Source organism: Thermobia domestica, chromosome 5 (genome assembly GCF_964235325.1).
Source record: "Thermobia domestica chromosome 5, izTheDome1.hap1.1, whole genome shotgun sequence".
NCBI classification, from domain to species: Eukaryota; Metazoa; Arthropoda; class Insecta; order Zygentoma; family Lepismatidae; genus Thermobia; species Thermobia domestica.
Genome location: NC_137458.1, coordinates 30,282,731 through 30,308,919, shown reverse-complemented (window position 1 = coordinate 30,308,919; position 26,189 = coordinate 30,282,731). Strand labels below are relative to the sequence as shown.

General features: G+C 35.2%; 1 protein-coding gene across 2 annotated transcripts in view; it reads right to left on the bottom strand.

Moving 5' to 3' along the window:
- The window catches only part of LOC145685828 (leukocyte elastase inhibitor-like), a 134,428-nt gene that overhangs the window by 59,783 nt on the left and 48,456 nt on the right, over positions 1-26,189 (bottom strand). For both annotated transcript variants that reach the window (XM_081758418.1, XM_081758416.1), the window contains exon 6: positions 15,248-15,427. In XM_081758418.1, coding sequence (XP_081614544.1) covers positions 15,248-15,427 — 180 coding nt within the window. The remainder of the gene's footprint in view (positions 1-15,247; positions 15,428-26,189) is intronic.

Sequence of the window (26,189 nt, the reverse complement as noted above, 5' to 3'; positions counted from 1 at the left end):
TCCTAACAAGATTGAAACTTCTTTTTAAATGTGTCTTGTTGTGGTCAAATGGTTCAAATGTATTGGTTCTGGATTTAATTCCCGGTGAGAGCTAGTGTATTTTCATCCAACGTTAAAATGTAGGTGACACGTCGGTGCAAAGAAAAAGTGTTTAAATGAACCTAACCAAGCTAATCAATAATACAAAGAAATAATACAATGTTATGAAATCATTGAAGAAACGTGGTTAATATCAGGTAGGTGCGACTGAAATGTCCAACCGATGATTGTCAATTCCAAAGTTAAAAAAGTGAAAAGTACAATACCAGGTTAATCGCTGCTCTCTAGGTAAAGCTATTCTACTAAGAAGTGATTGATATACCAATAAATGTAATCGTTAGGAGAATACAGTGGGTGAGAGAGAGGCTCCGCACTCTTCGATTTAGAAATAAGGTTCGCGAGAATTTTATAATAATAATAATAATAATATTGCAAATAATGGATAGTCTGCATCTTCGTTCGAGGGCGTATTGAAGTTCGTATATAGGTTTGCATTGAAATGAACATTAGAACAAAATATCTGTTGAACATTGCTGGGAGCTTGCGGACAGGTTTGCAGTGCATTTCTCGCGTTTGGATATTGTAACGATCCTAGCAAACTGCTGAGACTTCTCCACTGTAGACTATAAGGTAAATTCGTGTTTAATGAAAACTCTAAACGTTTAAATTTAAAACTGTTGACAGTTATCACCTGTGCACCACGGGCAACAATCTCCCAGTAATTCTTTGTTGTTGTCTTTGTTTCAGCACGAAAGTTGGGCCACCGCGGACTGTCGCCGCGAGACCGCCAATTTTTAGCGAGATGTTGCTAGTTGCCCATCGGTGATCTACCGATTCTTAGGGCATGGGGATATGTATCTAATTACATACACACCTATAGAACGACCACAACAAACTTGGAATATATTGTTTGTGCAAAGAAAATCACACACGCGGCTCTGCACGGGAGAGCCATGTGTGCGGAATTCCATACACATGGCAGTCAACGAGTTAAGAAATGTATAATAGTAAGAATTAATAATAATAATAATAATAATAATAATAATAATAATAATAATAATAATAATAATAATAATAATAATAATGAAAATAACAATAATAATAATAAACAGAAAATGAAACGATCATTCACATAATTTATAAACATAGCAGAAGAAGACAATGGCCAATGCCATCAGGAGAACCAGCTTGTACGGAATGTGAATAATGAGGATGCACCATTACCTCAAACTGAACTCCATGTGTTATGCAGCAATGTTTCATGTGTGTCCGATAACAAAAGCCTCACATCTCAATGACCATCGCCAACCACGTCATTTACGTCATTATATCTATTGCCACTCAGTGACACATCATCTCCTGCTACTACGGGAAAAAACGTTAAATTGCTACTGTTCTCAATTCTTATTGCTATATGACTTGTTACGTCTGATAAAACCTTCTACTAAGACTATTGCATCCGAGAAAATGAAAACAGGTTTTTATTCGAAAGTCACAAATACTTAAAAATATTGCAGGACACGACCATTCATCACCTGCAATTCGTAACAAAAACAATTATTGCGGTGTCTGTAATGGGCATTTTTACGCAGAAGAAAACGGACTAGAATGGATACAGCATATCAGATGAGCACTGTGGTATCATGTTTCGTGCGTATCTGCCCAAGACATGATCATCTCCGTCTGTGATCAGTGCCACAAATAAGATAGTGTTACTTCTTGTGATTACTTCTTGTGATTTGTAGACAGTTCAGATGCTCCACAACTATGTCAGGAGCTATAATACTTGAAAGAAGAATTTTGAACTACGTTTATGATTTATTAATACAGGGAAAATACCTCAGTTGCAAAAAAGTTCGTTTTTGTATTACAAATAAAAAAAAAATTAAATTTACGTTTCCTTTCATAAACATTTCTTCATAATTTCTTGTTATTTTCATGATATACGTTTGAAGTATTGCTTCATTCTATAATTTCATAATGTGGTTGTATATTAGGGTGTCAGATGTTTGATGTATTGCTCGCTAGTAGTTTTACATTTTGGTTTGAGAATGTAATTACACACTGTGCGCATATTACCCCGGCGTCGGAAAAAATGCGCTCTTACCACCCTTTACCATATTTTGATGTATGATGCCTTTCTGTAAACATTTTTCTCCATCCTTTCTAATGGTATTATTTACAGTGGTGTTAAACCTTGCAACTGCATACTAATTTTTTGGTTTACTTTTTCCATCTGAGCCTGAGAGCTCATTTTATCCTTAGGGGGCGCATATTCGACGCAATGACCTTATCCTTGATATCTTCCTTATATTGTATGCTTTGTTTGACTGATCGATTTATTTGGTTCGGTTTATTTAACACTCTTTTTATGTGCCAATTTGTTATCTATACCTTAACGTGGGAATCGGATTTCGGACGATGTGCTTAAGCCGATTTAGCACAAAATGCACACGGGAGTTTTTCTTTCAATTTCCTTCGGAATGTTGCGAATGGTATGACTTTTTAAACTATGTTTTGAAAATAATACAAATCGACACACAAGATGATATCGGAAACCTAAGAAATATATTGAATTGTTTTTAATTTGTTCTCACGCTACTAAAACAGTACTTATGCCTTTTCATTCCACGCTTAAGCATTTCATACTATTGTCTGTTCTAGAATGATACAGTTCTAGTTCATGTATATGCTATCTTTGGAAATACAGTAGAGTTTCGCTTATCCGACATAAAACAGGCAGGCAGAACGCTGGATAATATGGATGTGTTAAGAAAAGACCTATTAAAAGTAAAACTATGAAATAATTTTACATATTACGAGTCTAATAATCATGTTTTATAACAAGTAAATGCACTGCACTGAATCAGGGACGTATCCGGCGTAAGGTCCTGGCGGCTGTAGCCCTCCGAAACTCAAGCACATTTTTTAATAAACTTGCTTTTACCCTTTTGAGGTTCTTTTTATATCAGTTTACTTTGAGTCAGTGTTCAAATTTTGTGCAATGTGCTGTTGCCTTGTTATAATTCTAAGAACAGACTTTAATCCCATTGTTCCCAGGTAGAATTAAAGAACAGTTTTAAATAGGATTAAAATTTCGTTTCCGTTCTGTTATAAATTTATTGCATTAGAACGATACACTCATTGCCTTCTTGCTATTTTTGTTATGTAATATACGTAGCAGACAGTTTTTCTTAGTTATAGTATGTCTCTTGAAAATATGTTTGATTTTGTTTGTGCTACAATGCAGTTTTTTCAAAGTAAACCTGTTTATAAATGAAAAGTACGAAACAGTTTAAGAGAAATACAGAACTCTTGCATTATTATTATTATTATTATTATTATTATTATTATTATTATTATTATTATTATTATTGATATTTTTAAAACATTAGAATTACGTGCTTACGAGGATTCGTGTTGAGTCCCCTCTGGAAAGAAAACCTGGATACGTATCTGCACTGAATAATAGACATGAGTTATGGTGTAGATGGGCGCGCTAGGCGATAGACTTCAGAGCATCAAAAGATAGATTAAGAACACAATTCTCAGTTCTTCTTGCTGATTAATGGCATTTTTTATCTGCAATGTTATGTCGGATAGTACGGTATGTGGAATAAACAAAGATCGGATAAGCGAGACCATGGTGTATTAGTTTTTCAAGCATCCAAACCTGTAAAATACCTGCATAAAAATTATCTTTCACGCCCTACCTAAATTTGTGGGTATGATCGCACACCTTGCCTTATAAAATATAGTGTTATAAACAAAATATATATTTTAGCTAAAAGCTAAAGAGAAACCAACTTCAATAAAATGCTATGTTTTTTTTATTTTTAAATAATGGCAAACTTTCATCACGATAAATCAAGTTTGGTACTAAGATGTCTGTTTCTGTCTGTATATATATATATCCTTCACACTTTCTTGGAGACAATTTTTTTCTTTTTCCAAGAAAAAAATGAGAGAAGAAGCTATACAACATCATCAATTCTAAACAATAGCTATTAGCTATAGTACTCTAATTCTGGATAAATACGTCATTAAACGAAAATATCAGTAAGTTATTTCTTTATTATAATGCTTCGGTTCTTATTAACATGAAAATTATACACTTCGTATAATGTTTTGTGAAAAAGAAAAAATGGGATGTGATAGTGTGGGATCTGATCTGGTGTCAAAATAGTATAAAAACTACCAGTCCGCCAATCTACTCACCTAACCACGATGACTATTTTCTGTTTGTTCTCTTATTCTTAACGAATAAATGCTCATAGCCATGGTGCGTATCACTTCGAACCTCAAGACAAGAGTTTTCCTGTTTGTTTCTATATTTCCGTACGACATTTTGTTACAGAAGCTAATTTATATTTGGCAGAGCATCCAGACACTAGGCTTAAACCAATAAATGCAATATTTTACTCCACTTTGAATTCCTTAATCCAACTCCACCAATTGAAAATTGAAATTCCCTGCGCAATTGTACTCTGCTACTGCAAAAATCCCTCGAAAGCATGATCCCCAATTGTAGCATGCTCAGCTACATTGAGTTGGAGCTGCCTTTAATTTTTGGAAAAACCTATATATCCTGGTGTTTTGAAGTGAATAGGAAAAATGGACTAATATCAAGAATATCAAGAACATGAAAGAAAGAAAGAAAAAATGTATAACTTCTGATTGTATAGTTATTCCTAATTTTTGTAAAAAAAAGAAAAGGTAAAATCTTATGTAATGAGAAAATGAACGAAGGTCATAGAAGCGAGTTTGTTTGTGACAATTTGAAGCTTAAAATTATGACGTTATGTCTGCTCGATTGCGCGTGGGCAGCTGCCTCGCTCGTGTGCGGAAGCCGTGAGCCAGTCAGTTGCTGCGTGGAATATCCGTCTGGGAGTACCTAGTGGAATACATCTGATCGCTTTTGACGGAAGTATGTGATCGGTAGAATACAAAGAATTTAAAGGCAACCGTTTGGCTTTGCGTTCGTAATTTGGTTCTGCGTTCGCTAGTTATATTCGAATTTTTAGCCAAGAGTCGTATTATTAACTAAACTAATTTGGAAGGGTTGAGGCTAGTAGAGGAGAATTTTGACAGACTATACCATAGGTGGAATGGAGCAGTCTTGAATTGGTGAGTATAAACCTGAGTGTAGATATTAGAACCTTAATTCCTATAAACCTTGGTTAATTAATTCAGCTAACAATTTTTCCTACTAAACCAAGTAGCTAGATTTGTTAGATTATTAGATTATTAGACTTTAGATCTTGGTAAGAAAATTCTAATAACGCTGTTTTTCGGAAACTTTTTTTTTAAAAAAAGTAATATTTAGCGTCCCATTTAGTCATTTACTTTTCCTAATTTTCGAGTTTTTTCTCTTAGAAGAAATAGTACTTGGCGTCGAATTGTTCTACTTGTTTGCTTCACGCGTTTATTAGTTTTTAAATTTTCGAGATATTTAGAATTGTAGTTAAAGTCATGGTCATTTGATTTAGTGTTTGCGACTTTCTATTCTGGTTGAATTTAGGCAACCTTCGAAATTGTTAAGAGGGATCAGATTGTTCTTATATTGAATTATAAAACAAAAAAGTAATTTATTGTATTTGACTACTATTTTTCAATCAATATAAACTTCTTGTTCAATTATATTTAATCGTATTTAAAGCTTTATATTAGTTGAATCATTCTTAGAGTTCAAAGTTATTATTATTGTTGGTTTGTTAAATTTTTTTTTGAGTGTTTAAATTTTTGTAATAAAGTTCAGATTGAATATTTTCTTTTATTTAAACTGTATCTTATAATTGGTATATTACGAATACTTTTGAATCAAGTAAATTTGCGAGTCTTTTTTAGGGAGATTGAAGCCTACATAGTTAGAGGTATTTTTCTCACGAAGTTTTTTCCAGCAACTAGAACCGTGTCACATGATAGTTTGCCAAATATTAATCAGTATTTCTTTATCTTGCTTTATACTAAGAAAAGTGTCAAACAATCAACGGCACAAGGTTTGTTACAAGTTCCACGCAGCAACTCACCTCTTGTTTGATGAGGCATCTCTCCTTGAAATTTGTAAGACAAATATTTTTTCATTTTTTGGAATTGTTTCTTAATTATAAGGTTGACGACTGGTATATTAAAGTATTCATGCGAATAAAGAGAAAATTCCAGAGAGCGAGGAAACAATATCCGATTGAATTGTGTATTTTTAGAACCCTTGGGATAGTTTCTGTGGTATCTCGTAGTTTGATTAGATTTAGTTGTAGTTTGCTTTGGTAATATTATATGTTTAATATTTTTGCTATATTTTGTATTTTGTTAGTTATATTTTGTAATTTATACGGAATGAAAATGTCGGAGGAGTACGTGAGCATAAACATGTCCGAGGTAGATTCAAGTTTTGATTGGAATACCATTGATCAAACTGGATTTAACGATAGTATCTTTGATAGATCGACAATGAGTTTAACGCCACCGATGAGAGATTCCTTGTTATATTTTAATCCAAGAGAAAATAGAGAAATGCTGAATAGCCCGAGTGACAATGTAGAAAGAGACAGAAGTCAGCGTGATATGTTTTGTAGGCCAAATAGTTCCAGTTTAGAGAATCCTTTTAGTAGAGACTTTAGTTGTTTGGCACAACCTCCTTTAACTGTTAATAGGTCATTGGAAAGAAATAGTTTTCATTCTGGAAGAAATTTGTTTTTGAATGAGCCAGAATTTGGTCAAGCTCCCTCAGTTGAGTATTTTGATAGTAATGCCCCGTTAAGATATGTTAGTAATTTAAATCCTTTGGGAAAAGTTTGTTCGAGCGTTAGTAATATTGCTAATAGACAGGTAGAATTTAACTTACCACCTGAGAGTTCTCATCCTGTGGGCCAGAGTAAGGGATTTGACAAATATCAACGTTTAGGGCAGTATTATAGAAGAGTGTCAGCAATAAAAAATTCTACGCCTGTTAATCTGTTTAGTAGAGGAAATCCTGTATTAATAAAAAAAGTAATCAACAGATGTGTGAGGTTAGTTCAAAAAGAAAAGAGCATTTAGGGGAATTAAATCCTAAACCGCTTGCAATGTTATTTTCTGGCAATTATTGCGATCAATTTATTTTTCAAAAAAATGCTGAATTGTTAGATCAGAAATTTAGGAATTTTAGGAAAATTGATGGAAAAATAGCTATATTATTTTTGATTTGTTAGTCAACCTAGAGCAAATCATTGAAAGTACTAATTTCCCTTTGAATGCTATTTATAGTACCTTGTTATCTAAAAGTGAAGGAGAATTTCTGGAGGAAATTCAGCGAGCTATTTATTTCAATATTTCTTGGCCGCGTTTCAAGAATTTAATTTTTGAGAAATTTATCACGAATTCAGTTAGGCATGCTTTAATGTCTGAAAGGCTATTTAGGAAGCAAAGGTTAACTGAAACTGTTGATCAATATATTAATGATATTTATTATACTGCTTTGATCTTGGATTGAAGAACAATTGATGCGTATTATGCTTGATGGCATGAATCCCGCGGTGAGATTTAAGATGTTTGGTCTTTCTATTCCAAGAAATTTAGAAGAACTTAGAAGAATTTCTTTAGAATTTTCGAAAATCTTTCGAGATCAGGTTGAATATAATAAAAGAATCGGAAATAAGTCATCGAGTACTTCAATTGCTTTGGTAAATAAAAATGATAGAGAATATTGTTCTAATGCATTGAATGTTAATAGAGGAAAAATTGAATCATGTGATTTTGGTAAAAGTCAATCAAAAAATTTACGACGATCAATGAATTCTAATACGGGTTCGGAAAAACAGAATATTGTACCTTCACAATTAGACGGAACAGTAGCTACCTTTGTTAATGTTCGAGTTAATAATGAGTTAATTCGTGCTTGTTTAGATAGCGGGTCGTCTTATAATTTACTTACTTTATCGGTTGTTGAACGTTGTGGGGTCGTGCATTATCTTGAGGAAACCATTCCGATTGTAATTCGTGCACCTTTGGGATCATTTTATGAATCCAGTAAGGAGATTAAGCTCACTCTAAATTTTTCTGGTTGGTTCGAGCGAGTTAGTTTTCTAGTAGTTAATGATTTGCCGTGTGATTGCCTTCTGGGAACTCCATTTTTGAAAAGTACCTCTTCGAGTGTGAACTTTGTTCGTGGAAGATTGAATTTGCGTAATAATCGCAAATCAATTATACTGTATTTTAGAGACGATACATTATCCATTCGGAATTCGACTTCAGGATTTGAGTCAGTTGATCGTGTTGATCATCATGGAGGAAGAGTAGATTGGAATGAACTTAAACCTAAGAAATCGACTTCGTTGTTTTTTCGAGATGATTCGTCACTAAGAAACGGACCTAGATCGGGGTACTCAGTTGGCCAATCAAGATCTTATGGGAATTTGGAAAGGAATCAGACAGTTCATCATGGCAGAGGATCATTGGATGTTGGGGTCCAATGTGATATAGAATTGTCAACCATTGAGCGGCAATTGTTGGAAATGCCTACTTCAGCACAACTTGAAGAAATTCATTGTGTTTTTGGACTGAATCAACCCGAACAAAAAGAGACTTTAATTGGACATTTTGTGGATTCCAATTGTGTGAATTTATCTGGGTCAGCTCAGAATAATAGTTTTTCACATGATTTGAGAAATAGACAACGAATATCCGATTATCTTCAGTTTTTGGAAAAAGGATCTGGTGGAGATGCGAATCTGAGATCGTTTCCTTCCACATCTTTTCATCAAGGAGATACGGATAAAAGGTTTGGATCTTCACCCATCAATGGAAAGGGAGATACAATAGAGGTTGATGTGAAGAAGAAAAAGAAGAGGAAGAAAAAAAATGAAACATCGTCGAGTGGTGATTGACAATGCTACCTCTTCTGAACTTGAACAGAAATTAGTGGAACGATGTGTGCGAGGAAAGGAAGACTGTGTTGCAGCGGTTCATATGAACTTTTGTGATAGTGATTCAGCAGCTTCAGATATGGATTTAGAGCAATCTAATAAATTCTATGAATTAGTAAAAACAATAAAAAACAATTAATAGACCCTGAAGATAAATTGCAAACGGAGTCGTTTTCAAAAGACAATTCTAAGGATATATTGAGAGATTCGGGTTCGGATTTTCAATATAAAGATAAAGATATTTTAGAATTCATTGATGGTCTTCGTACTGAATTTTCTGATGTTATAACAGAAAAAATAGGATGTTGTCAAGGCTTTGAAGCTAAACTTTATTTAAAAGAACAAAAAACATTTAAGGAGCATCCATTTCCGATTCCTAGAAACAAAGAAATTTTTTTTTATGATTGTATCGATGACCTTGTGTCTCAGGGTATTTTGACAGAGGTAGATCATTCGGATTATGGAAGTAGTTGCTTCTTAGTACGAAATAAGAATGGAACTCATCGTATTGTAGGTAACTTCTGTAAGGCGAATTCCTTGATTAAGGATGACGTTTATCCTGCGCCTAATTTAGAAGAGTGTTTGACGAGTTTAGCGGGAAAGAAATTCTTTACGAGCCGGAATCTTACCAAAGCATATTTCCAGTTGCAACTGGAAAAGGGATCACGCGAAATAACTACGATTGTTACCCCACGTGGTAGTTTTCAATATACGAGGGTACCAGTCGGTATAAAGACTATAAGTTGTATTTTAGCGAGGGTAATTGATAAAATTCTTGGTGACTTGAAGGATCTAGGCGTAAAAACTTATTTTGATGACATTTTAATATGTACATCTGATGTAGAATCACATAAAAAAGTTTTGAAAATGGTCCTCGAAAGATTGAGAAAATATGGAATTACTATTTCCCCTTATAAGAGTGCTTTCTTTTATAAAAAGATAAAATACTTAGGATTTGTAACTGATGGCGATACTATCGAAATTGATCCATCAAGGGTCGAAGCTATTAAGAAAATCTCTCCACCTAGAAATAGGCGCGGAGTACAAAAAATTTGTGGATTGTTTTCGTATTATGCTCGATTTTGTAGTGGTCTTCAGGAGTTGATGGGTCCATTAAGCGAGTTAAAATCAACAAAAAGAAAATTCGAATGGACCATCGAACATCAGAAAACTTTAAATAAATTAAAGCAAGAATTATTAGATAATGTTATATTAAGGACTCCTGATCTGTCCAAAAAGTTTTTCATCCATGTTGGCGGGGGAGGAAAAGCGATTGGAGCTTGTTTAAGTCAAATGGATGAGAATAATAATCGTATTCCTGTATCGTACTTTAGTAAAAAAATTGACGGAAGCTGACCGACACAGGAGCATTTATGAGATCGAGTTCATCAGTCTCGTTAAAGCAATTTATAGGTTTCGCCACTATTTGATTAATGAGTTTGTGGTCTTTACCGACAATAAGGCGTTATCCTGGATTTTGGGTAATTCTAAGAGATTGTTAAAATATGGTCCTTTAGTCGAGACTTTGTGTCAATTCTCATTTACTATCGAACATCTTAGGTCCCAAAATAACGTAGTTGCAGATTTCCTGACACGGATGTATGATCCATTTGAATTTGTGCAAGTGGACGGACCTGTGGGTATGGCTATAATGAAAAAGAATTTTAAAATGGCAAATTCTTGGCAATTGCCTATGGTGAAAGAGCCCTTACCGGAGTTACAAAAAGAAGATCCTGAGTTGAGAAATATTATAGAAAGGTTGGAATATGGTGAAAACATTCGAAATTATGTTTTAAATAATGGGATATTAATGAAAAAGAGTAAAGCCTTAAACTTTCCTTTTAAAATAGTAATTCCGAAGAATTTGAATAAATTAGTGATTGAGTTCTTTCACGATCACGAATTGACAGGTGGTCATACCGGGACTTTTCGTACTTTAAAGAAAATAATGCGACGCTACACGTGGGACTCAGTAGTAAATGACGTTAAGGACTATGTCAGAACTTGTAAAACCTGTCAGCTAGTTAAAGAAAATAATAAAAAGAAAATGGGTCCATTAATTTCGAAATTTTCAACAAGAGTTGGACAGAATGTAATGGTCGATATTATAGGACCTTTGCCGACCTCTAATTCCTTTAAGTTTATAATAATTGGGGTGGATAATGGTTCGAAATTTATTTTTCTCGAAAAATTAAGAACTTTGAATTCTACTGTTATCTGTAATAGGTTAATGGATGTGTTTAGTAGGCTAGGAATTCCGGAATCCTTGACTACTGATAATGCATCAGTCTTTGTGTCTGCCCATTTTAGATCTTTTTTATTTGGACTAGGAATAGAACATATTAGGATCAGTCCGTACCATGCTGAGGCTAACTTAGCTGAAATATTCATAAAAATTTTGAAATCGTCATTAAGAGCTTATTGTGCGGAAAAACAGCAACAGTGGTCTAATTTTGTACCTGAGTTACAGTATACATTGAATATATGCGAACATTCAGGACTCAAATCGATTCCATACGAATTATATTTCGGACGTCCCTTGAACACCCCATTAGAATTGAAATGGAAGATTTGTGACCAAGAATTTTTCAAGCATAATAATGCTAATTTATGGCACAATGCTCTTGAGAATATGGAAAAGGCATGGTTAAAGAGGAAATCATTATTATCTAAAATTAGAGGTCCAGTTGTGGTTTCTGTTATCAATCAAGTATTAATAAAATCTCATGTTAAGTCCTCTCTTGCCGATAGGGTAACTAAATCTTTGAGTTTTAAGTGGGATGGACCTTTTATTATTCGGAGGTTTTTGACCCCTAATACCCTATTGATATCTGATGCTGATGATTCTCGAGACTCATATAAGCGAGTTCATGTGTCGGATGTTAAGAAGTTTTTCCCTAGAAGAAATGTTTAATTACGGTTTCGAAAAATTCAATCAGAAGGTTTTTCCTCATCGCTTTCTGGAAAATGAATGACAGTAAGGGTAAGAATAAATGTAAAAGGAGTAAAATGTCTTAATCACATAAAATATTTTAATTTGTTGTGATTTGATATAATTTGTATAAGTTTGTTATGAAATTTTAATGTGTGGAATATAAATTTTAATTTGTAAAATAGATCATGATCTAAATGTTAAGAAATTTTAATGAGATTAAAAATTAAATTTTTTGGAAAGAAATTTAAAATTTGAGATAATATATAATGAAAGAATTTAAATTTTCAAATTAAATTTGAGAATGGTTTATATTTGAAGTTATATTGAATCGTGATTTGTGAAGTATTCAAATGTAATTGTACATGAGTGTTTCATTTTATTAATGCCTGTTTTTATTATACATTTTTTATGAGTTTTTCCAGCTGAGGTATTAATGTGGAGGATTCCTGGTGGCCATACAAAGAAAAAAATATCCTTCTTGGAATTTTTTTTCTTCAGAGGGGGAGAAATGTAGCATGCTCAGCTACATTGAGTTGGAGCTGCCTTTAATTTTTGGAAAAACCTGTATATCCTGGTGTTTTGGGAAAAATGGACTAATATCAAGAATACCAAGAACATGAAAGAAAGAAAGAAAAATGTATAACTTCTGACTGTATAGTTATTCCTAATTTTTGTAAAAAAAAGAAAAGGTAAAATCTTATGTAATGAGAAAATGAACGAAGGTCATAGAAGCGAGTTTGTTTGTGACAATTTCAAGCTTAAAATTATGACGTTATGTCTGCTCGATTGCGCGTGGGCAGCTGCCTCGCTCGTGTGCGGAAGCCGTAAGCCAGTCAGTTGCTGCGTGGAATGTCCGTCTGGGAGTACCTAGTGGAATACATCTGATCGCTTTTGACGGAAGTATGTGATCGGTAGAATACGAAGAATTTAAAGGCAACCGTTTGGCTTTGCGTTCGTACTTTGGTTCTGCGTTCGCTAGTTATGTTCGAATTTTTAGCCAAGAGTCGTATTATTAACTAAACTAATTTGGAAGGGTTGAGGCTAGTAGAGGAGAATTTTGACAGACTATACCATAGGTGGAATGGAGCAGTCTTGAATTGGTGAGTATAAACCTGAGTGTAGATATTAGAACCTTAATTCCTATAAACCTTGGTTAATTAATTCAGCTAACAATTTTTCCTACTAAACCAAGTAGCTAGATTTGTTAGATTATTAGATTATTAGACTTTAGATCTTGGTAAGAAAATTCTAATAACGTTGTTTTTCGGAAACTTTTTTTAAAAAAAAGTAATATTTAGCGTCCCATTTAGTCATTTACTTTTCCTAATTTTCGAGTTTTTTCTCTTAGAAGAAATAGTACTTGGCGTCGAATTGTTCTACATGTTTGCTTCACGCTTTTATTAGTTTTTAAATTTTCGAGATATTTAGAATTGTAGTTAAAGTCGTGGTCATTTGATTTAGTTTTTGCGACTTTCTATTCTGGTTGAATTTAGGCAACCTTCGAAATTGTTAAGAGGGATCAGATTGTTCTTATATTGAATTATAAAACAAAAAAGTAATTTATTGTATTTGACTACTATTTTTCAATCAATATAAACTTCTTGTTCAATTATATTTAATCGTATTTAAAGCTTTATATTAGTTGAATCATTCTTAGAGTTCAAAGTTATTATTATTGTTGGTTTGTTAAATTTTTTTTTGAGTGTTTAAATTTTTGTAATAAAGTTCAGATTGAATATTTTCTTTTATTTAAACTGTATCTTATAATTGGTATATTACGAATACTTTTGAATCAAGTAAATTTGCGAGTCTTTTTTAGGGAGATTGAAGCCTACATAGTTAGAGGTATTTTTCTCACGAAGTTTTTTCCAGCAACTAGAACCGTGTCACATGATAGTTTGACAAATATTAATCAGTATTTCTTTATCTTGCTTTATACTAAGAAAAGTGTCAAACAATCAACGGCACAAGGTTTGTTACACAGTATACATAAAACCGAACATAATTTTGTTTTTTGCTTATATTTGTATTATTTTATTATTTTTTTGGGAAATATCTCCTTAGATGGATTGCTTTCTATTATATCCACTTACTAATAACATAATTTTCTCCATAAACGTAAATAAAATGGAATAAATGGTAAAAATCGTGAGTTACAGTATAAGCGCATTTTTTGAGAGCATAGGGGTACATATCTCGAAAGATGGAGGTGAGCCTCATCAATGAAGATAACAAGTGTGTTGTGATTCATGCTAAGAAGCACCTCACATTCATTTTGTCGAGGAACAAACTCGCGTGGTGGCCCCGCGTAGCGTAGTCGCTAACGCTCTCGCCTTCAGTACTAGCGGTCCCGGGTTCGATTCCCGGTGGGAGTCAATCGGTCGAAAAAGTGTAAAAACCTTTTTCAGGCCAGCCATCCTGCGTTTTCCTCATTCACACCAGGTAAATGCCGAGGTAGTACGTAACATACAGGTCCCACACCACTTCTTTTCTTCCCTAATGCTTTCTTCCTTCCATTTCCTCGGATACTGCGATCGCCGAGAGACGTTATCCCTCATACATGACGGGCTAAATGGCTATAGATGCTGAAAGCCCAGAAATATAGACCCTAATCCTAACAAAATTGCGTGGACTAAGTTCCTGCACTACTGCCAATTGGTAGAGATGAAAGTTTAGTTCTTCGTTAAAAATTCGTCTCATAGAACGAGCAGACAATCCAACAGCAGCTGCATGCTTGCGAGCAGAGCCCTGAGGGTATCACAAACCAGAAAGTCATGTCAATGTCAATGTTTCTGGTTGACCTTGCTGTTCATGGAAGCCCAGGGTGTTTTTCTCTATATCACCAGTCTGTATGAAGTTGGCACCCATGAAACAATCGACTACCGGCCAGGAACACGACCACAGGGCGCAATATTGAAATGGGTACGGAATGCACGTTGCGTGACGACGATTGAGCGACCGTTAGAAAAGTATGCTTCGACAGCGAACGCGCTCCAGCTTCATCCACTCCATGATACCAATTTAAAAAAGCGAAGCCACAACTTTATCCCCCGCCCTCTCGAATGTGCCTATCCTGCCTCACCCTCCTCAGAGCAACAATCACTTCATGGCCCCAAATTCAAATAAGCGAGTTGCTCTGCCTCACCCTGTAGTATCCTACCTCAAGCTGGGCTTTGTCATGTTACTTTGATTAAAAGCTCTATCCTAAGAAGTAGTGTTGTTCAAAATAGAGTATCTAATTTGATTTTATCAGTTCGCTTTCATTAAATTGCATATCCTAAGGAATTTCAAATATTTTCCATAAAATTATTCTTTCCGTGCGAAGAGCGGGCATTTCAGCTAGTTTTTTATATTAAGATTATTAGCTTACCTTCTTCAAAGGTTCATTCAAATCCAAAGAACTCCTGATGTTAAACTTAGGAAAGTATACATCAACTTCTTGTTTCGTCATGGTGTTCATAACGTCATCTACGGACGTAAATTTCGAAAGCAGATCATCAACAGTTGACTCTTCAGAAGGGAGTAAGACCAGCATATAGAATTTCTCTTGCTGTAGAGGAAAATGAATACATTATTAGTTATTATACTTACCTACCTTATTTATCTATCTATATCTATACCGTGTGTAATTCAAGTTCAAAGCATAGACCGTGTGAGTTTAGATATGAAAAAATAGAAAGTACGGGTGTCCAAAATTTTCTGGAATCCGGATACGGAAAATTTACTTTCCTGATTTCGAAAAATTCTGAAATTGGGAAAAATTCCCGTATTCGGAAAAATTTCGGAGCATTTCCGAATTCTAGATTTTTTCCAAAATCCGGGTTTCTCTAAATTTCGGAATTTTTCCGAATTACGAATTTTTTTCGAAGTCCTGATTTTTCCGAATTCCGGAATTTTTCCGATCTTACTTTCCGGATTCCGGAATTCCGGAATTGGCCATCCTTAATACAAAGAAAGGAAAGTTGTTGGAAATTGGTAGTTTTCAGTCGAAATTGGTGGAATTTTTCCAATCGCACCGTCTCTTTAGATTTCACACTTGTAAGGTGTCCAATGTTATATGAAAAGGCAACGTTATCAGTTCCGGAGTCTGCTTCCTTGGGTCCTCATTACTCCAACCATACAGCATTTGCTGGTAAACTGTTTTGATATGTTTTAGAATTCTTCACACAATAATGTGCACTTACTGCATCCATTGTTGCGTACCGTAAGAACTTCCTGGCTGTACTGGAGATTACCTTCTGATGAAGGCTTACCTTATACATGTAGAAAGTTCAGTTAGATATGTAATAAGACTTCAGATGGGTATAATACACTCTATATCAATAATTAGCGGCAGGCAGAAGCAGGTTGAGCACTGTTTGTTGCATGCGCGCTAAAGGTTCGTCATAACAGTTATACTTTCTCAACAACAATCTACAAGATAGCAGTCTTACACACATATGTGGCAGGGAGCGCCTGCACATGGAAAACAGTAAATGCAGTTGACTTTGCGAGGTTTGCGGTCCGTTCACTTCGGGCGAAGTTACTGAGCGCTCCGCTCATCAACTTGGCAACAGCCGTCGGAACAAGGCTAGATGGCGGAAAGAATCATTGTGATGCAGACAAAATGGATGGTGAAACGTCGTTTTGCCAGCATCGTGGATGACAGCGACGTGGAAATTTGGTTTAAGACCTTAATGGTAAGTTAACCATTGCAGGCTTGTAATGTTCTGGTACTGGTCGCAAGCTACATTAATGAATCATAACGCTAACTCTCATTTGATTACAGTTCAGTATCTCCAAACAAACTAGTTTGCGCTATAACCATTAGTTACATAAAATTAAGAGACTCTACTGCTGTGAAGTTGTCGTCCAACTGTTCGCCTCTTGACCGATAAACTGTTACACATCGTTAATCATTGAATGAATCTGTTTTTTGCAAGAATGTATATGTGAATATATGAATGTATTATTTGAAGCTTAGCACATTTTTTCCCATCTGAGTTGGAATGCTCAGTTTCTTTGAACACTGAGGCATCCATAGTGCCACAGACCTGCTTATTTACTTATTTCAATTTAACACATATTCGGTCTGAAATGTTAGTCGAATATATACCTATATCCGTCTCTAAAGCCACTCAAATTTCTATTATCCAGTTTAATTAGACTAATTTTTTATTCTCGTAATTTGATTGGTTATATAGTCAAAATCAATATCACACGAAGATTTCAACATCAAAGTCACATTAGTATCATTTAGAAAGCACGACGAATCCATAGGATTATTTATTATGATAGTTGCCCAGGGTGGGCTTGTCATAGAAAGACACTTATTATAGACATTGCTTATCACTTGCAAAATGTAATCACGGTCACTGAGATGAATAACACTATTTAGTGTTTGGAGATTCACACGTAGCAAAAGGGAAATAGGGATATGATTGCAGAGTAGAATTCCAGTTTCACAATGCTTATGGATATACTAGATATTAATCATAAGTTACGATAACCTGCCTTTTTACTCATGCACCATGCAATTAGTGAGGTAATACATAGGTGATAGATACACATACAGGTTGGATTACATCACAAGGGCAAGGCTGACATTTAAATACAAGACGGTATACTCTACGTCTACATTTTATTTTAATCGAATTCATGAAACTATAGCAACGAACGTATTTTATGTCGCAACCGCTCGGGGAAAGTAATGAAAGCCTTTATCTACATTAGACGAAGAGCTTTAACACTATACTATACTCTTCAGTATAACACGTACAATATATTCATTACATATCCATAATTCAAAATACATATATTGACCCATTTTCTACAATTTCTAGTTAATTACCCCGTTCAATAAAATCTCAATGTTGCACAACTATATCACATACAACAAAGTAACACGTCAAATGGAACGAAACTACAAAAGAAATATTTACGTTTTACTTAATCCTTAGTGATTCAAATAGTAAGTATTATGAGTAGTAGACAGGCATGTAAATCGGTTTATAATACTGAAAATTTTGTACTTTACAATGCAAATGATAAACTTAAAGAAGTTAGCAATAACTTCATGGGCCCATGTAACCTAAACAGAAAGACCCTAACAGGACAAGATACGCTAGGCATGTGCCATTTAGGTGTCCCAGCTACTTTTTAGGTACCCGATAATTGGTAAATGTGGTATTCATGTGCTAAGTATGTACTTCAGCTACCTAAAGTTTTAGGTGTTTGTTACACTTAATTGATATGTGCAACTATGTACCACAAATGTAGCATTTACATACCTGGCTCAGTTTCGCACTGTGATAGTCATTTGTTTTTAGATCGTTACTTGGGACATATATCTTTCATGTTCGAGGTACTTGCCTTTTGGTGCATACTTTTTCAGATCCTTATTACGCATAATTGATATCTGTAGCGATTCACGAATGACAGTCAGCGGTTTGCATTTGCTAATGCGCAGTAACATACAACGGTTTCTTGTGCTTTCTGCTCTACTGTCTGTCCTAGTACACAATCGTTTAGAAAAAAGAAGCAACGAATGCATCAAATATGGGACATGAATTTGGAAGAAATAACATAACTGATGAATAAAATTAAGATAAATCTTTCATACATATGTGAACAGTTAATTATTCACGTAGTTAGGGATAAAGAATTGTGTTTTTTAGATGCCAACTGTCGCCGATCATTTGAAAGTCAATATGGAAGAACTATGAAATAAAGTAAAAAGACGCGCGTCATTTTGTTATAAAATTACATGGCGAATGGATTTTATCTGATCCCAAACGGTTATCCTAGAATATACAGGGTTACAAGAGCACTCTGATTAGCCAAATTAAAAAGACTCGAGAGATTTATCTCTCTACAAGCGACGTTTACTTTATTGCCTTCGTGTGCAAGTCGTAGGAGCAAGCGCCTAGTAATCAAAGGATAAGTGGTTCGCGCCTCTCCCCGGGTATTTTCTTTTTACTTTTTAAAAATGTTTTTAGACTTATCTTAATGTAAAAAAATACGCATAAAAGCGATTTAACATATTTTGGGGAGTAATTTTCGCTTACGGTATGGGGAAGAACATACCTAGAATGTACTAGGAAGTTCCCAGGTACATGTCAGGCATGTGTCTAGAGGTGGACATAAACTGTGACTATCACGTGCCACCCATGTCATTTCTCTCTCATAGATACATAAGGCACATACTGGGCACATTCCCATGCACTTGAGGGAACATGATAAGCATATCCCTGGTATGTAATTGTGTGATTAGGGGATTCATCCCTATATTATAGTATTGAAACAAAAGTTAACGCAGGGATGTAAAACTCAAAAAAAGTTAACGCAATGATCGTGACGATAGTGGAGCCCAAAATATCTCATCTGGATATACTAAGGTTAGAAAAATTGTGTAGAGTATTTGAATGTTATTTCACCGTGGAGAAAATGAAAGCAAAATTAAATCATTTACCGGACGATCGCTTACGACTACAGTGGGTCAACTAGCGGTGGTAAACTGCCCCTTGATATATGACGAAAGTATATAACCCTACAAATTATAACTTGCAACATCTCGTGTAAATCCAAGGGAATATTTATATAACATCTCTAAGTTTGAATCAGTTATACTAAATGGTTATATAAATTGACAAGTTAAAAAGAGGGGGTAGGTTGAAAGAAAAAAATAAATCTTAGGACGGAAGATAAGAAGATAGACAGACAGAAAGATAAAAGGTTTACAGAGGAAGATAGAACAAAGGAGTAGTCGGACTATAAAAAATGTACAACCGTTGTGTTCATTTTAAGCCAGAGATATTTGTATGCAAAAAAATTGGCGGCCTTCACCATACAAGCCTAAAATGTCCACTCGGAGACCGCAACTAGTCTGTGTCCTGGGATATTTTAGAAACAGAGTAATTATAAAAACTTCCCCTTTCCAACATTCCCTACTGTCGCCGCATCCGGTTAAACGTCCTCCTAGGTCCTTCTTTACGCCAGAGTGGTCTTAGTGCTCTTAATTGAGAGATTTCTAGCAAAAAATCCGAATCCTTAGAAAACAACAAAGGAGAAAGGGTTGTGTTAAGATATGGAGAGAAATAGTTTAGAGGTCAGTAAGTAAAGAAATATCCCAAAACGAGGATAACCAAATTAAAAAAAAATAAAATAATTTTGTAATGGCAAGTTAATATAAGCCATATTTTGCCAGTCACTCCCAGTCCGCAAGATTCGTGTGATCTTAAAGTGCTAATTAATATTAATTACCATATCTTTAGAAGTAAAAGAAATAAAGATTCATGAACATGGGACTTTTAGCATCCTGGTATTGGGAAAAAACTTTTACTGTAGTAAACCTAATATATTATTCGCCTCTACCCATCCCGTCACCTATGTAAACTGTGACTGACTTAATTCTGTAAGGTAACATTCAAGAAAAAAATTGAAACAGCAAACAAGTACTATCGCGAGTCAAAGGTTGAGAGCATACGTATACTTTAACTGCACCATAATTCACTAATTGGTTATACCGTTCTGTAATTTTTCTTGAACTTTACGAAAATATTTAATAAAGAAACACTACTTACATCCTCAGGCCGAATATACTGTTAATACATACAAACCTTCAGAGGTCAGGTTTACTTGAGTCACTAATATGTGTAAAGGGCGAAAATTATATAAAGATTATGAAATACTGATCGTTTCTAGCAATACTATTCCTTTGATGTACTTATTCGTCTCAATTTAAATAATTACGGTTACCCAAACAAGTTACAAAGTGTATATATAGCCAACCATGTATACAAATAGGAGTCCCTACTAGAGTTTACTCTGACATTTTAAAATTTAACTTAACCGATACAAAAACCACGTAAACCACCATGTCTGTCTCACTAAATTACGAATATACTATACATTCAAAAAACTATGCATAGACAGGCTACCGCAACCTGACCGAATTGTGAATGGAAAGGGAAAAATTAAAAAATTTCCAAATTGTTTTCAAAATCTCCAAATTTTGTTTAAAAGATCAAAAAGACGAAAAAACAATCCACTTCACTTCTGTCCTGGGATGTTTACTAATTCAAACATGACGATCATGACAATGTTTAATATTTCATATCTTCTGATGGGTTTCACGGGTAAAATCTCAATAATTCAGGATTCGTTTTGATGATGGCTTGTTTATTTAGCTTTTTAACTTAGTATTACGAGGTATTAGTAGCTCTTCATGAACATTTATCAAATTTTTTACAGCGGCGATGCTGTTAACCCTTCGGTGGCTGAAGAACAAAGACAAGGTAAAGACGAGCCAAATCACTAAGGTGACATATAGTTCCCAATCACAACGCAGAAAATTCGCGGCGGAAAATACAAAACGATTAAAAAATAGTAAAAACTGGATGAAACCAGATTTTTAGCAGGATATGGGTATCTCATCGAGACGAAGTGGGATCCTGGGTGTCCTACGAGATTTCGGATTGGTGGAGAATTCAGAAAATTCTATCCAAGCACTAATTTATGGATTATATTGAAATAATATTGGATTATATTTATGGATTATATTGTATATTTTATAATTATCCAAATGAGATGCCCATACACAAAAATTTACGGAGAAAAATAATATATAAATCAAAGAAATTATTTCCCGAAAAGCTATATTTCTTAATTATTCTGAAACTTCTAAAGTAATTTTATTTGGACAAAAACGAAACGGATTTACTATGTAAACTGAAAGTTATACAGTAAAACATAATAATATATACTATTTTTATCCAGTATGGTTGAAAATTATTCGAGTTAGAAAAAAAATACTATCTCAGCTGTATCTGAAGGTTACAGCATATTCTAACGGTATTCGCATGTTTCTGCATTTTACAGGATATTCCAATTCCATTAATTACCTGTTCCTCAAATTTATCCAGTCTTCTTTATTAGGCGTTCGCGAGAAGGTCACAGATGAACTCGAGCATGTGTGCGAAGTTTGTCTATTGAATATACCTTGAGACAGAGGTTTTCCTACTCTCTGAGTAATGAGCATACTTATGGCAATTTATGAAACAAGTAATCGCATGGGAACTATAGTAGTAATCGCGGGACTTGAGGCCATTTTTACCGCCCCCTAGAGCGTGGCGCCCGCCGCCGCCGCCAAAAATTTCCGCCCCTGGCGCCCGGCGCCCATTTTTTGGGTTACGTGGCCCGGGGTCAATGACCTAGGGGTACATAGGACCACCCCTTTTAGATTTTGGTAGGGGTACCATGGCCCACCCCCCTAAATTTTGGCAGGGGTACCTAGGACCATCCCCCTTAAATTTTGGAAATTGCCAAATCTAAAAATTTGGTGTGGTAGCCTAGGACCATAGTATGTACCTCTATCAGTATTGGGTGTCTATGTCGTTCCCTTTCATGGGTAAAAAATTGCCAAAAATTCAAATTTCGGGGTTTTTTGACCTAATTTATCCTCTTGGATGAGGTGTTATTATCCCCCCTTTGATGAGGTGTTATTACCCTATATGGATATATGTGCATATACAGGGTCAATTACCTTTCATAAGACATGGGTATATTTGTGCACCCCTTTAAAAAATTGGGAGGAGTACATTGGCCCACCCCTTAAATTTTGGAAATCGCCCAATTTAAACATTTGGTATCATAGTACTGGACCCTAATATAGATTACTATAAATTTGGGTGGTCTACCTCGTTCCCTTTTAGGGGTATAAAATTGCCAAAATATAAACGTAAGCAATACGTTGTATCACGTGTTTGGTTTTTTGACCTAATTTATTCCAATGGATGAGGTCCTATTACCTTATATGGTTATATGGTCATGTATAGGGGTCCATCCCCTATTATAAGACATAGATACATTTGTGTACCCCTTGAAAATTTTTTTGGGAATGATACCTTGGCCCACCCCTTAAGTTTTAGAAATTGCCAAATTTAAACATTTGGTATCATAGTACTGGACCCTAATATATATTACTATAAATTTGGGTGGTCCACCTCGTTCCCTTTTAGGGGCCATTTTGTTCCGCTTTAGGGGTGTACATGGATACAGTGGTCCACCTCGTTCCCTTTTAGGGGGCATTTTTGTTCCGCTTTAGGGGTGAACATGGATACCTTGGAATCGTCCCGAGTTTGATTCTTGGAAATGTTGAATTTAACGTCCCTGCGAAAACGGTGAGAAATGATAGGACGAAACATGAACTTACTTGACTGAGGATTGAAGCAGGGACCTCATACAGTAGAGACAAGCGCTAAGCGACCGTACACGTGTGTTGATTACTATGCAATGGTCCCGAGTTTGATTCTTGGTGCTAGTGTTAGAAAAATTTAACGTCCCACTTGAAACGATGATGAGAAATGAGAAAACATCATAAACTTACTTGCTTGCGGATTGAAGCAGAGACCTCACACATCAGAAAAAAAAACGCTGAGCCACCATGCCAACTTCAGTGCGAGCAATTTCACGTATGAAAAGAACATGGACAGATTATGTTACATTACTACACATTTCTGCTCGTTGTTAAGCATAGAAGTTTGTTATTGTGAAATTGCAGAATCTGCTTATACTAGATCAGCATTTTTTTCTCAGCTGACGGACTTTTAAAGCTCAACTTTACATTTATGTCAAAGACAGTTTCGTAACATATCGATGAGTGTTACATTTTTTCAATCAAGTTTAAGAAAACTGAATCACATTTTAGATGTATAATTTGAATGTCGTAAGAAACTAACGAGTCAACGGTATGATGTCATGATCAAAATTGCGATACTAGATGTCGTAACGATTGATGTGTAAGGAGAAAAACGTGAATAATGTCACAACCAATCAGATTGTTTCTTACATCACGTTTCGGCTCATGATACATGATGAAAGCTGTGTTTTCATTGGGTCTCCGTGATGTCATTGGTTCATTTCCTCGTTTCTGATTGGTTGATAGTGTTGTCACTTTATAGTTGAACACGTTTTAGATCTAAATAAAATTCTTAATTTCATTTTGAAGTCCTACTTCCACGAAGATCGTGAATGAACGAAGGTGTACCTCTAGTGACAGCGTGACTTTACTCCGTTCCTTGAATTTGAGGTAAGTATCAACCGCGTTTTCTTAATATCAATGGAGTGCTTTTGCATGAGGTTAACATTGTTATCACTGTTTTTATTTTAGCATGAAATATTTAGCAAATGGAAGAATAACCCTCACTTACTTGACCGGGAATCCCACACATTAGAAGTAAGCACAAGAAATTTATTGATTTTGGTTTAGCGTCCCTTCAGTAGTGAGGCTAGGAGTACAGCTTAATGTTGAATTTGAGCGCATACTGGGTGTTGAACCGGGCCACATCCCACACATTAGAAGTAAGCACGAGAAATTGGTTGATTTTGGTTTTAGCGTCCCTTCAGTAGTGAGTCTAGGAATACAGCTTAACGTTGAATCTGAGTGCATACTGGGTGTTGAACCCGGGCCAGAGGTGCGTAACGCTAACCACTTAGCTCAGTTTCTGAAAGTTACCATTAACGTAAACAAAGAAACTACGCACGAATTTGTTCCCCGAAAGTGAGACGTGGACCTACAGTTTAATGTGGGATCTGATCTCCCGCCGAGAATCGAATTCGAGTCTTTCTTGTCTTAGCTCGAAAAAAGCAAGCACATGAGATTTTGTTTTTCGTTTCATGTTCGTCATACGTTTTAAAGTTCAGTGTCAGGGGAAAATGCTTACTACAATGATTCTCTCAGCACAGTTAGAAAAACAATTTCATTCATTCTTTTTATCACTACAGAAACTTAGGTCATTTACATGTTGATGTTGGTCCCGGGTTTGATTTTCAGTATGATGACAATAAAACGTTTCAGTAGTAGAACTATTTGAGATATGATAATTCTTTTAGGATTGATCGTGTAGTCATTTTGATAACGTTAAACGTGTTAGTGATCTCTGAATTCAATTTTAATTCGTGCTTTTTTTCTCTTCTCGTTTTAGATATTTGTTTTCTTTGCCTATTCCTTTTTGCTTACCTTACCTTTTTCCTATTTGAATATGGCTACTTCTGGCTTTACTGTCTTGCGAGAAATCAATAGACATTATCAGCGTTTTAATCTTGAAGGACGAATGCTGGAAATTCAAATTAATGCTCCGACCAGTGGCACCGATATTGTTGAATGGGTTCAGGCCTCCTTTCAACAGATGTTAGATTACTTATTGGAAAATGTTGACGAATCATCGATGGTTGGATTGTCGATTTTATCTCATGATGAGAAGAACAAACCGTTTTATTTATCTTTTCGGCGTGCAAGTAATTTGACACTGGAGACTTTATGGGCTTCCTTTGATCGCATCCTTCAAAGTAACGATAGTTTTCTCATGAACGAACCGTTCATTGTACATTTTCATCATGTGGATGTGCCCCGTGGATTTGGATTGGTGCGTCGAGGTCTTTTATCAAACGACGAATTATTAAAGTGCAAGAAAGGCATTTTACGAGTGAAAAACACCGACAAGAAATGTTTGGCTTATGCAATTGTGATTGCTATTGGCCTAAAGAAACATAAAGATACAAATCAGAAACTGTACAATCAATATCGCAAACAGCGCAAGTTTGTTGTTATTCCAGACGTACTTGAACTTTTGTCTCGATCCTCAGTGAATTTAGATCATGGAGGATCCGTGGAAGAATTGCGACAATTGCAACGCTACTTGACAAATTATAAACTTACCGTATACACCAGCTTCTCCGGAGAAGATATTCTGTATGAAGGACCGGGTGGCGAAGACAAGATTCCAATCAATTTAATGTGCATCAATTCTCATTATGACATCATCACGTCATTAACGTCTGTTTTTTCTACCAGCTATTACTGTGCTGCATGCCACAAAAAATATGATCATCGTATTGCACACGTTAAGAACTGTTCGGCCATGTGTGAGAAATGTTTGCAGAAACCGCCATGCAGTAAGACCAATACGGAGAAGCAGTGCCCAGAATGCAATCGTAAATTTTATGGTGAAACATGCTATACAAATCATCTGACTGTACCATATCATAAGGGCCAACCAATATGCAAGATGGTAAAACAGTGTGCCAAATGTCTACGCATTTATTCGTTTGTCCATACAGGGGAAAGAGAACATCATTGTACAGATTATTTTTGTAATGTGTGCCATAAACACGTTACGTCTACCCACCAATGCTACATGAAGCCTGATACGACTCAATTAAAACCTGGAGTTCCATTAGTGTTACATGCCAAGAAGGCTATGATTGTCTTCTATGATATCGAAGCCACACAGGATACTTTCTTCGATGAAGACACGTTCATTCATAAGCCCAAT